The sequence below is a fragment of the Loxodonta africana genome, chromosome 16, assembly GCF_030014295.1.
Source record: "Loxodonta africana isolate mLoxAfr1 chromosome 16, mLoxAfr1.hap2, whole genome shotgun sequence".
Taxonomy (NCBI): Eukaryota; Metazoa; Chordata; class Mammalia; order Proboscidea; family Elephantidae; genus Loxodonta; species Loxodonta africana.
In genome coordinates, this window is record NC_087357.1 from 15,427,733 (window position 1) to 15,439,919 (window position 12,187).

General features: G+C 39.2%; 1 protein-coding gene across 7 annotated transcripts in view; it reads right to left on the reverse strand.

The window, feature by feature from the left end:
- The window catches only part of INPP5F (inositol polyphosphate-5-phosphatase F), an 83,473-nt gene that overhangs the window by 33,224 nt on the left and 38,062 nt on the right, over positions 1-12,187 (reverse strand). For all 7 annotated transcript variants that reach the window (XM_064269236.1, XM_064269235.1, XM_064269237.1 and 4 more), the window contains exon 3: positions 2,656-2,792. In XM_064269236.1, coding sequence (XP_064125306.1) covers positions 2,656-2,792 — 137 coding nt within the window. The remainder of the gene's footprint in view (positions 1-2,655; positions 2,793-12,187) is intronic.

Sequence of the window (12,187 nt, forward strand, 5' to 3'; positions counted from 1 at the left end):
TTCACAAAAAAACAACAGAATAAAATTAGGAAAAAATATGTAAAAATGAAAAAGAAAAAAAAAAAAAACAACTATCCTGAAAAATTTGAAAATAATTTTGCTCTTCCAAAGAACTTTGGGCAAATGGAAACAACCATTAAAACTAGTCAGAATACTGACAACGATTATATCTAAGTAGTGGGATTTTTTAATCCTCCTTCACTATTTACTGCATAATCAGAAAAATGGAAGTTAAAAATGATTAGGCTCCTGAAAGCTCCTTTTAAATGGGGCTGTACGGGAACTGAAACGAGGGTAGCAGAGAATTAAATTAACATGTTAGAAAGTAAGTAAGTGATTCCTGATTTTCAACTTAGCCATTCTTCGCCCTTCCACCTCAGATTTACTGCATAAAGCCCCTTTACCATAAAATGGGATTTAAAGGATGAGAAAAAGGCTTAAATGCAAATTTAAAAAATTATATTCTCTTGAGAGAAAGGACAACCAAACTATTTCCTAAAACAGGATTTGGAAATGCCTTCTTTATAGTGACTTTTATCCCTAATTAGCAAGCGTTAACATATTTCAACTCTTAACATGCAACATAACCTTCAGCGGCCCTGGTAAGTGCTGTAGCTTACACAGTCCAACAGTACTGTAAAAATATTCAACTATGTCATGGGGGGAGGGCTCATTTTCATATTTATTTGAAGATTTTTTTACTCAAAGAGTATCGAGAGAGAAAAGTCTGAAGCATAAAGAAAACCTCAAAGTTTTCACTTTTGTGTTTAAAAATTTCATATTTTTTTTTCCATGTAAACAATAAATGGAAACACTAGCCCCAGCGATCTCAGCCACTAGACTCAGAAAGGTTACAAACTGGTGGCCAAGAAGGGTATTCGAAAACCTCCCTGAAAAGTGTAGTAAGAGGGGTTCCAATCTTCTCTGGATGAGGAGCGACTGAAGTTTCCCCAGGGCTGGGAGTGCCAAATGATCAAGGTAATGACTGCAGGTGCACGAGGTGCTGGGTAAGCAGTTCCCCTTCTCTAAATCTAACTGCCAGGGCCCCCAGCTGTAGGCTCAGCCAGAGTACCAGCCAGGGGGTGATCACCCTCAAGGGAGAGGTCCTACGTAGCCAGGCAGGCTGATCTTTCAACTTCTCAGCAATACCATCCAAAAGACACTGGTCACAAATTTATCACCTTAGTAAACTAATGCAATTTTTGCTTGTCTGGCTGCTCTTCATTAAAATAAAATGCAAACAAACAATGTAAACATCTGCTTTTAATAGGTCTAACTGCCGTCTAAGTTATCAGCCTCTACATCGGCAACAGGGAATTGTGTTCTAGCAGTAACACCCATGAGAGCAACATAAGAAGTACTCTAATCTCTTAACAAATAGTTAAAATCAAGGTCCTCTTAATTTTGTTCTAATGTTAGTTTCTTAAAATTGGATTGTAGAATTTCTAATGAAATCTGAAGCATAAAAATACTTACATTTTTACTTATTTTTTAAACAATTTAACCCTGTCCCTAAACTTCCTCCCTAAGAACTCAGCATGGAAAACCATGTGGTGCTGTGTTACCTACTGTTCAGGGAGGCAGCTGAGCCGAGTGATACAGAACCAGACTACTGGAGTCCAGGTCCGAACCGTACCACGTGCCAACCATGTGGCTTACCCCTGGCCAAGCATCGTTTCCTTATTTGTACAGCATGGATCAGAACAGTTCCCGTAGTAAGGGTAGTCTCAAGGATTAAATATGATAACCCAGGTAACTCACAAGGTCTGCTGGGCACATAGTGAGCAAAACAGGCTAGGGCTATGGCAGAGTGCTGACAGACCCTACATACCAAATCCCACACCGACATCAGACATGATACAACTGCTCTTGTGGGCTTCTTCTACCAGGAGCAGCACCGAGGGGTGGAAAGACACGAGCCCTAGCAACCTTATTACTTTGGCCTTAAGTTGCTTTACTTGGGGGTTTGGTTTCCTCCCTGGGAAATGAAGACTGCACTAAATCAGTGGTTTTCTTTCTTTTAAAAACCTTTTTTTTTTTAAATGATAGAAGTAACAATGCCTAGGAAAATTTCAAGAAATACAGACAAAAGAGGATAGAGTAAAAGTTAAATCCCCCTAAATCACTACAGTTTGTGCAGAACCTAGGGGATCCCCTGGAAGAGAGGGGGTTCCCAGGAGAGGCCAAATGGGCAGAGCCCCAAGGATCCCCTCATCACCACCTCAACCAAAACAGCTCTGCTTCTATGTGTTTTATATACCAGATTTCAAGACAAGGGTTCTACTAAAAATAAGAAGTTTGAAAACCACAGGATTAAATTATTTTAAAGATATTATCCAGCTCTAGAAAGCCCCAGGGTGGTGAAAACATTTAACGTGCTCAGCTGCAAACCAAAAGGTTGGAGGTTCAAGTCTGCCCAGAGGTGCCTTGGAAGAAAGGCCTGGCAAACAACTTCTGAAAAAACAGCCATTGAAAATCCTATGGCGCACAGTTCTACTCTGACACACACAAAGTCACTGTGAGTTGGAGCTGACCCAATGGTAACTGCTAATCCAGCTTTAAAATTGCATGATTCTGGCCTACTAAATCAAATCCTCATCTTTGCTATTACATTTATATCAAATTTCTATAAAATTCCCTATGATTTCACCTTACCTCTAACTCAAGATCCTGAGGCTCCATTTCAGAAAGGGACAGCACAGCAATTTTGGTAATCTTACAGACCTCATGGTCTCCTGGAAGCTTGCCCACCACTGCTTTCTGCCGAATTAGAATAAGCCACCATGGAAGATCTGAAAGAGAAAAGACGTATCAATAGCTGTTATGAAGAGCACTACTTTCCTGGCAAGATGATGATAAATAAATCTAACAAGAACAACAACAAAAATGCATACATTTAAAAGATACAACTTGTTAAAGTAAAACAGGAAGAAAGATGTAAAATGGCCCTTCTTCTTGTTGTTAGGTGCCAATGAGTTGATTCCGACTCATAGTGACCCTATGTACTACAGAATGAAACACTGCCCAGTCCTGCGCCATCCCCACAATCATTGTTATGTTTGAGCCCACCGTTGCAGTCACCATGTCAATTCATCTTGTTGAGGGTCTTTCTCTTTTTCACTGACCCTCTACCAAGGATGATGCCCTTCTTCTCCAGGGACTGGTCCCTCCTGATAACATGTCCAAAGTATGTGAGACGATGTCTTGCCATCCTCACCTCCAAGGAGCACTCTGGTTGTATTTCTTCCAAGACAGACTTGTTTGTTCTTCTGTCATTCCATGATATATTCAATATTCTTCACCAACACCGTAATTTAAAGGCATCAACTCCTCTTTGGTCTTCCTTACTCATTGTCCAGCTTTCGCATGCATACGAGGAGACTGAAAATATCATGGCTTGGGTCAGGTGCACCTTAGTCCTCAAAGCAACATCTTTGCTTTTTAACACTGCATCTCTTCCAGTTGGGTGGCCAGGCAGCTATCTTCCAAATTTCTTGGCATAGATGAGCGAGCGCTCCTGAACTGCATCTGTTTGTTGAAACATCTCAATTGGTATTTTGTCAATTTCTGAAAGAACTATCGGCTCTTAATCATATGCTACTTCCTGAAATGGCTGAACGCTGACCAGTTCTTTTTCATACAGTGACACTATGTATTCCTTCTTTCTGCTTCTGCTGCTTCCTTTGTCATTCAATGTTTTGCCCACAGAATCCTTCAAAATTGCAATTCGAGGCTTGAATTTTTTCTTATATTCTTTCAGCTTTCAGCACGTAAAAAAGATGCTTAATTGTGTGTGTTGACCCTTAAGCATGTAAAAAAGATGCTTAATGGTAGTGTGTTGGGTGCCGTCTAGTTGATTTCCTACTCACAGCAACCCTATAGGAGAGAGTGGAACTGCCCCATAGGGTTTTCTAGGCTGCGGGAGTAGATCGACAGGTCTCTTCTCCTGCAGGGTGCCTGGTGGGTTCAAACCGCCAACCTTTTGGTTAGCAGGTGAGTGCTTAACCACTGCGCCACCAGGGCTCCTTTCACTCATAATTACCCATTGCCATCAAGTTGATTTCAACTCATAGCAATCCTACAGGACAGAGTAGAAATGCCCCATAGGATTTCATCGGCTGTAATCTTCACGGAAGCAGACCACCACATCTTTCTCCCAAGGAGCTGCTGGTGGGTTTGAACCGCCCACTTTTTGGTTAGCAGCTGAGTGCTTAACCACTGTGCCACCAGAGCTCCTTTTTACTCATAACTAGGGAAATGTAAATGAAAACAACATTGTGATACCGTTTCTCACTTAACAGGTCAAGGGTAATTAAGAAGTATGACAACACACCTGTTAGAGAGGCTGTGGGGAAAACAGGCACCCTGGTACAGTTTTAGTAGGAATACAAACTGGCACAACTTGCTGGAGGGAAAATTCATAATACTTAACAATATAACAGATGCACTTACTTTTTGACCCAGCAATCCCATTCCTAGGAATTTACCCTGAAGATACACTACAAGGGTATATACTCAAGTCTATTCATTGTAGCAGTTTGTAACTGTGAAATACTGGAAACAACATACATACTCACACATGGGAGAGTGGTTCAATCAACTATGGCACATTCATGCAATGGAGTACTCTGCAGCTAAGAAAACAATGAAGAGTTCCATGAACTGATAAGGGGCGGCTCCGGAACATATTATGAAGTGAAGACATCAAAGTGCAAAAGTAACTACAGAAGAAGAAGATATATATGTACCAGCTCATCTGGGGGAAGGAACATGAAGGATGAATCAGAAATTACTGAAATTGGTTAGCAACAGGTTAGTTGGAGAAGGAAGAAGACCAGGCAAGGCAACATTTAGAACTCATACGGTTGGCCTCCTCATTATTATTGGTTTCACCAAGGTTTTTTTCTATTTTTTGAGATTTTCTAAGTAATATGATTTCTTTTCTTTACAATATATATATCTATTCTTTCACTTTTTGTATTATATCTAAGGTCTACGTTTTTCCTTTTTCCTTGTCTTGGAAGAAGTACAATCAGAATGCTCCTTAGAAGCAAGGATGGCGAGACTGCATCTTACCTACTGTGGACATGTTGTCAGGAGGGATTAATCACTGGAGAAGGACATCATGCTTGGTGAAGAACAGGGTCAGTGGAAAAGAGGAAGACCCTTACCGAGACGGACTGACACACTGGCTGCAACAATGGGCTCAAGCATAACAATGATTGTAAGCATGGTGCAGGGCCGGGCAGTATTTCGTTCTATTGTACACAGGGTCTGTAAGTCAGAACTGACTTGACAGCACCTAACATCAATAACAATGCTTTCTCCATGAGGTGGAAACGAAGATGTAGCAAATGAAAAGTACCAAACAGAATAAGAGTTCAATGTTAATCTCCTCTCCGAGTGTTGTCAGTCTCACATATTGATCGAAAAATAAAACTAACCTAAGAGTAAAATGGATTAGGAAATTGATATCTACTAGCTGTAATCTAAGTAATCTAACCTTAATTTCTTTCTTCTTTGGACAATGGTATGCTGATAACTGGGTTGGAATTTTTTTTCCCTTCCCAACATAGCTTTAAATTGCCTTGGTAAAGAAAATTTACCAAGCATAAAATCATAAAAGAAAACATTGATTAAATTTGATTATGCTGCTAGGATCAAAAACTTCAGCACAGCAAAACAAAATCAAAAGGAAAACTAGAAAAAAATATTTGCAGCCAAAGGATTATCTCCCTACTTTATAGAGAGTACCTAAATATTGGAAAGAAAAAGACAAATAATCCAAGAGATAAATGAGCCAAAGATATGAACACACAATTCAGAGAAAAGGAAACACAAGTGGCTGTAAGATATGAAAAGATGTGTAACCTTATTTATAACAAGTGAAAAACACATTAAACTACACTGAGACATCATCGCTCATACTGGTGAAATACAAAAATGTATTTCCTATCACACTGGAAAAACACAAAAAATGCTATTATGTAATTTATATGGCTGTGGGTAAACCAGATATTGCTTTGAGGATGTAAATTTATACAATCTCTATGGGGACAATTTGGGAATATCTATCAAAATGACAAATGTTTCTATTCTTTGACAGAACAATTCTGGTTCTGGTAATTTATCCTAAAGATATGATGACAAATGAGGGAAGCTACACAGGTACAAGGTTATTTACAGCAGCATTATTTATCATAAAGTAAGACTGGAACAAAAAACAACAACAAAGACTGGAAGTGACCTAAAATTCTACTAATATAAAACATGCTACATAAATTATGATACTTCCATACAGTGGAATATTATGCAGGTAATAGTGTGTCTGTCAGTGTGCCGTACTGTGGGGGCTTGTGTGTTGCTGTGATGCTGGAAGCTTTGCCACCAGTATTTCAAATACCAGCAGGGTCACCCCTGTGGACACGTTTCAGCTGAGCTTCCAGACTAAAACAGACTAGGAAGAAGGACCTGGCAGTCTACTTCTGAAAAAATTTAGCCACTGAAAACCTTATGAATAGCAGCAGAACACTGTCTGGTATAGTGCCAGAAAATGAGCCCCTCAGGTTGAAAGGCACTCAACCGACGACGGGGTAAAAGCTGCCTCCTCAAAGTAGGTCGACCCTAATGATGTGGGTGGAGTTGAGCTTTCGGGACTGTTATCTGCTGATGTGGCAGAACGCGAAACCGTAAGAAACAGGTGCAAACATTCATCAGTAATCGGAACACGGAATGTATAAATTATGACTCTAGGAAATTGGAAGTTGTCAAAATTGAAATGCAATACATAAAGATTGACATCCTAGGCATTAGAAATGACACTGGAGATCATGACAAAATTTTGCAAGACCAATAACTTCTACATTGCAAATATCTTTTTTGAACAACATAAACGGCAACTATACACATGGACTTTGCCAGACAGAATACAAGGAATCAAACCAACTACATCTGTGGAAAGAGACAATGGAAAGTCTCAACATCAGTGAGAACAAGGCCAGGGGCCAACTGTGGAACAGACCATCAACTGTTCATATACAAGTAGAAGTTGAAGAAAATTAGAACAAGTCCACGAAGGTCAAAGTATGGCCTTGAGTATATCCCACTTGAATTTAGAGGCCATCTCAAGAACAGATTTGACGCAATGAACACTAATGTCCAAAGACCAGAAGAGCAGTGGAATGACATAAAGGACATCATACATGAAGAAAGCAAGAAGTCATTAAAAAGACAGGAAAGAAAGAAAAGAACAAAATGGATGTCAGAAGAAACTTACTCTTGAATGCAGAGTAGCTAAAGCAAAAAGAAGAAATGATGAAATAAAAGAGCTAAACAGAAGATTTCAAAGGGCAACTTGAGAAGACAAAGTATTACAAAGAAATGTGCAAAGACCTGGAGATAGAAAACCAAAAGGGAAGAACATGCACAGCATTTCTCAATCTGATAGAACTGAAGTAAAAATTAGATGGAAGAATACACAGAGTCGCTGTACCAAAAAGAATTGGACGATGTTCAACCTTTTCAGGAGGTAACATACGATCAAGAGGCTATGGTACTGAAGTAGGTGGTCCAAGAAGGCATTGGCAAAAAACAAGGCTCTAGGAATTGACGGAATACCAATTAAGACGTTTCAACAAACGGACGCAGCGTGCTGGAAGTACTCACTCATCTATGTCAAAAATTTGGATAACAGCTACCTGGCCAATGGACTGGACGAGAACCATATTTGTACTCGTTCCAAAGAAAGGTGATCCAACAGAATGCAGAAATTATCAAAAAATATTGTTACATACAAGTAAAATTTTGCTGAAGATCATTCGAAAGTGCCTGAAGCAAGTAAATCGACAGGGAACTGCCAGAAATTCAAGCCAAGATTCGGAAGAGGTCATGGAACAAGGGATATCACTGCTGATGTCAGAAGGATCATGGCTGAAAGCAGAGACTACCAGAAAGATGTTTACCTGTGTTTTATTGACTATGCAAAGGCATTCATCTGTGTGCATCATAACAAATTATGGACAACACTGAGAAGGATGGAAATTTCAGAACAATTAATGGTACTCATGAGAAACCTGTACTTAGACCAAGAGGCAGCCATTCTACCAGAACAAGGTGATACTGCATAGTTTAAAGTCAGGAAATGTAGGCAACAGGGTTGTATCCTTTCACCACACTTAATCTGTATGAACAAATAATCCAAGAAGCTGCACCGTAGGAAGAAGAATGGGGCACCAGGATTGGAGGAAGACTCATTAAACCTATGATATACAGACGACACAACCCTGCTTGCTGAAAGTAAAGAGGACTTGAAGTACTTACTGATGAAGATCAAAAACTATAGCCTTCAGTATGGATTACACCTCAACAAAAAGAAAACAAAAATCCTCACAACTGGACCAATAAGCAACATCAAGATAAATGAAGAAAAGATTGAAGTTGTCAAGGATTTCATTTTACTTGGATCCACAATCAACACCCATGGGAACAGGAGTCAAGAAATCAAAAGATGCATTGCATCGGGTAAATCTGCTGCAAAAGATCTCTTTAAAGCGTTAAAAAGTAAAGATGACACTTTAGGGACTAAGGTGTGCCTGACCCAAGCCATGGTGTTTTTAATCGCCTAATATGCATGCAAAAGCTGGACAATGAATAAGGAACACTGAAGAACAATTGATGCCTTTCAGTTATGGCACTGGAGAAGAATATTGAATATACCATGGATCGAAAGAAGGACAAACGAGTCTGTCTTGGAAGAAGCATAGCCAGAATGCTCCTTAGATGGATAGCCAAGACTTCGTCTCACATACTTTGGACATGTTATCAGGAGGGACCAGTCCCCTCAACAAGATGGCTTCAACAATGGGCTCAAGCATAACAAAGATTGCAAGGATGGCACAGGACTGGGCACTGTTTCATTCTGTTGTACACAGAGTCGCTATGAGTCGGAACCAATTCAATGACACCTAACAACAACATAAAAAGGAATGAAGTTCTGACACATTCTACAACATGAACCTTGAAAACATTACGCTGAGTAAAAGAAGCCAGTTATAAAGGACCATATATTGTATGATTCCATTAATGTGAAATGTTCAGAATAGGCAAATTCATCGAGAAAAGTAGATTTCATCCTTGCAAGGAACAGGGGGAGGGAGAAACAGACACAGAACTTCTTTTGACATGATGAGAACGGAATTAGATAGTGGTGAGGGTTGCATAACCCTGTGAATATACTAAAAACCACTGAATTGCACCCTTTAAAAGAGTGAATTTTACGGTATGTGAATTACACCTCACTTTTTTTTTTTTTTTAAAAAAGCTCTTTCTGAAGAACAAAAGAAGAACTTGTAAGAGTCCTACCTACTACAGCAGAGAATAAAAAACTAACAAGTGTATTTTCTGCCAAAGACAGAGGTTTTAGGCTAGGGAAGTCTATTAATTCTTGAAACATATGACTAGTACCCATACCCACTGCCACTGAGTCAATTCTGACTCATAGTGACCCTACTGGACAGAGTAGAACTGCCCCAGAGTTTCCAAGGAGCACCTGGTGGATTCGAACTGCCAACTTTTTTTGATTAGCAGCTTCAGCTCTTAACCACTACGCCACCAGGGTTTCCGTATGACTAGTAGGGCAAGCTAAAACATTGATGAAAAGATGTAGCTGTTCACAGTAGTATTTAACAGAATTAAAATTATTGCAATAGAAAGAAAAGTAAAATTATGAACCGAACCCTGAGGGACTTCAAGGCAAAATCATTCCCTCTAAAAATGAAACAAAACAAAACCTCACTGGAAATAATGGGAATCTCTCTTCCTGTGATTATTTTGCCTTAGGTGAGACAAAACAACAATACACAAAGAGTCTAGGAAGTCAAGTAGGTAGGTGCATGCAGAGTTACAGGATTAAATGATTCAAATATACTTGTTATAGTCTGAATTTTAAGACAAGAAAAATGTAAAAGTACAACCTCACTATTGTTAAACAGTCCCAATATCCATTCAAATATAATTCCGTACATAAAAATTTTTAAAGTGTCAAAGCAAGCTACTGTTAGTTTATATTACCTACCAAGAAAAGAAACTTGGCTAAATTAAAGTTGTCACATTGAGATCTAAATATACAGCATAACAAAGAGTTACCAGATAATTTCATCTAGCCAGGTCAAATGGCATAAAGATACCTTTTCAACTTAATAAATATATTACAATGGAGGAAAATTAAAGTCATTTTTGTAACCCTGGCTCCTCCAGGGGAAAAAAGACAAGGAAATTTGACTTCCCCAGCAAGATAAGAAAACTGATAAGGAAGTTATTATCTTGAAAAGCATGACCAGTAGGGCAAGCTAAAACAACAGGCCTGGAAAATATTCAATTACTAGCAATGTACAATAAGTAATTCACTTAAAAGGAGTAAATAATTGTGGGGTAAAGAGTTTTATTCAATTTGGGAAAAAAATGTTCTCTCCCTACTCATCAACATCCCCTCCATATTTCTATCTACATGGCTATCTATCCTACCAGCATATAGAAATGATATGCATTTGACCCAACAACACAGGTTGAGCAATCCTTTTTATTAATCTAATCATATGCCAACCAAAACCAAACCCAGTGCTGTCGAGTCGATTCCGACTCATAGCGACCCTATAGGACAGAGTAGAGCAGCCCCACAGAGTTTCCAAGGAGCGTCTGGCGGATTCCAACTGCTGACCCTTTGGTTAGCAGCTGTAGCACTTAACCACTACGCCAATCTAATCATATAGGGAAAATATAAATACGTTCCACTTGTTAAAATAAATACATAAATCTTACGGATACAATTGAAGCTCCCTTTGACCACTGTCCTCAAACCCATGAAAATACTTTACATCTAATCCAAACCCCCGCTTTCTGAGTTCTCTCATATAAGGAGTCCAATGAGATGGACAGGATTTGGTATTCTTGGTACTCATCCATTTAATTTTACTTGAGAGCTTAAAAATGACTTTTTTTTTTCCTTAGCATATGTCATGGATTGAATTATGTTCCCCCACAAATGTGTGTATTAACTTGGTGAGGTGATAATTCTCAGTATTCTGCGGTTGTCTTCCATTTTGTGATTGTAATTTTACGTTAAAGAGGAGTAGGGTGGAATTACCAAGCCACCTACCTGATCCAATGTAAAGGGAGTTTCCCTGAGGTGTGGCCTGCACCACCTTTTATCTCTCAAGAGAAAAAAGGAAAGGGAAGCTAGCAGAGAGTGGGGAACCCATACCACCAAAAAAGCAGTGCCAGAAGCAGAACATGTCCTTTGGACCTGAGGTTCCTATGCTGAGATGCTCCCAGACCAAGGGTAGACTGATGACGAGGACCTTCCTCCAGAGTCAACAGACCAAGCCTTCCCCTGGAGCCAGCACCCTGAATTCGGACTTCTAGCCTACTGGACTGTGAAAGAATAAACTTCTTTGTTAAAGCCATCCACTTGTGCTATCTGTTATAGCAGCACTAGAAGACTAAGACAGCATACAACCCTAACTTGTTTTGTAACCTCTATTTTCACTGCTCAGTCTCAGATACCTGCTAGCTAAGAGTACATTACATGGGACTTCTACCGCTCTCAGGGACTGAGGAGCCGATACTTAATTTGCTCATCTTCCAAACACAGTAGCTACACGATGTTTTCTGACTGGTCATTCTGCCGCCTACTAAAGTGTCCTAAATCTGTGTCTATAGAAAAGTGACGATGACTCACAGAGCCTCTAGGGTGAGACACACTTTAAACAGGCTCTATTTCAAAAGTACCAAATTGTGCAGCTAGAGAATATTCAGCTTAGCCTGGAAAGTTTAGGACTAAGTTTAAATTCCTAATAAAGATCCGCCATAAAATGAAATAATCTACTATACTTGATAAAAATGTAATCCCTTTTGCATCTATAAAAGCCTTAGAAAACTATAAAAGTCTTACTTATAAAGTACTGTTGGGTAAAAGTACATTTTCCAGATAACTAGAGCTTACCTTCCTAAGCTGCTAAAATGTCTTCTTATGTTTATCGAAAGCTTTAATATATTAAATACTTTCGTATCTATTAAACCCCCCCAAAAAACCCAGCATACTAAATATAATCAGGATTTTTATTCATGATGCAGGTTTATCATCATGGAGATAAATCACTGCTTTGAGAGGTGGCATAAGGATGCCCGCAAG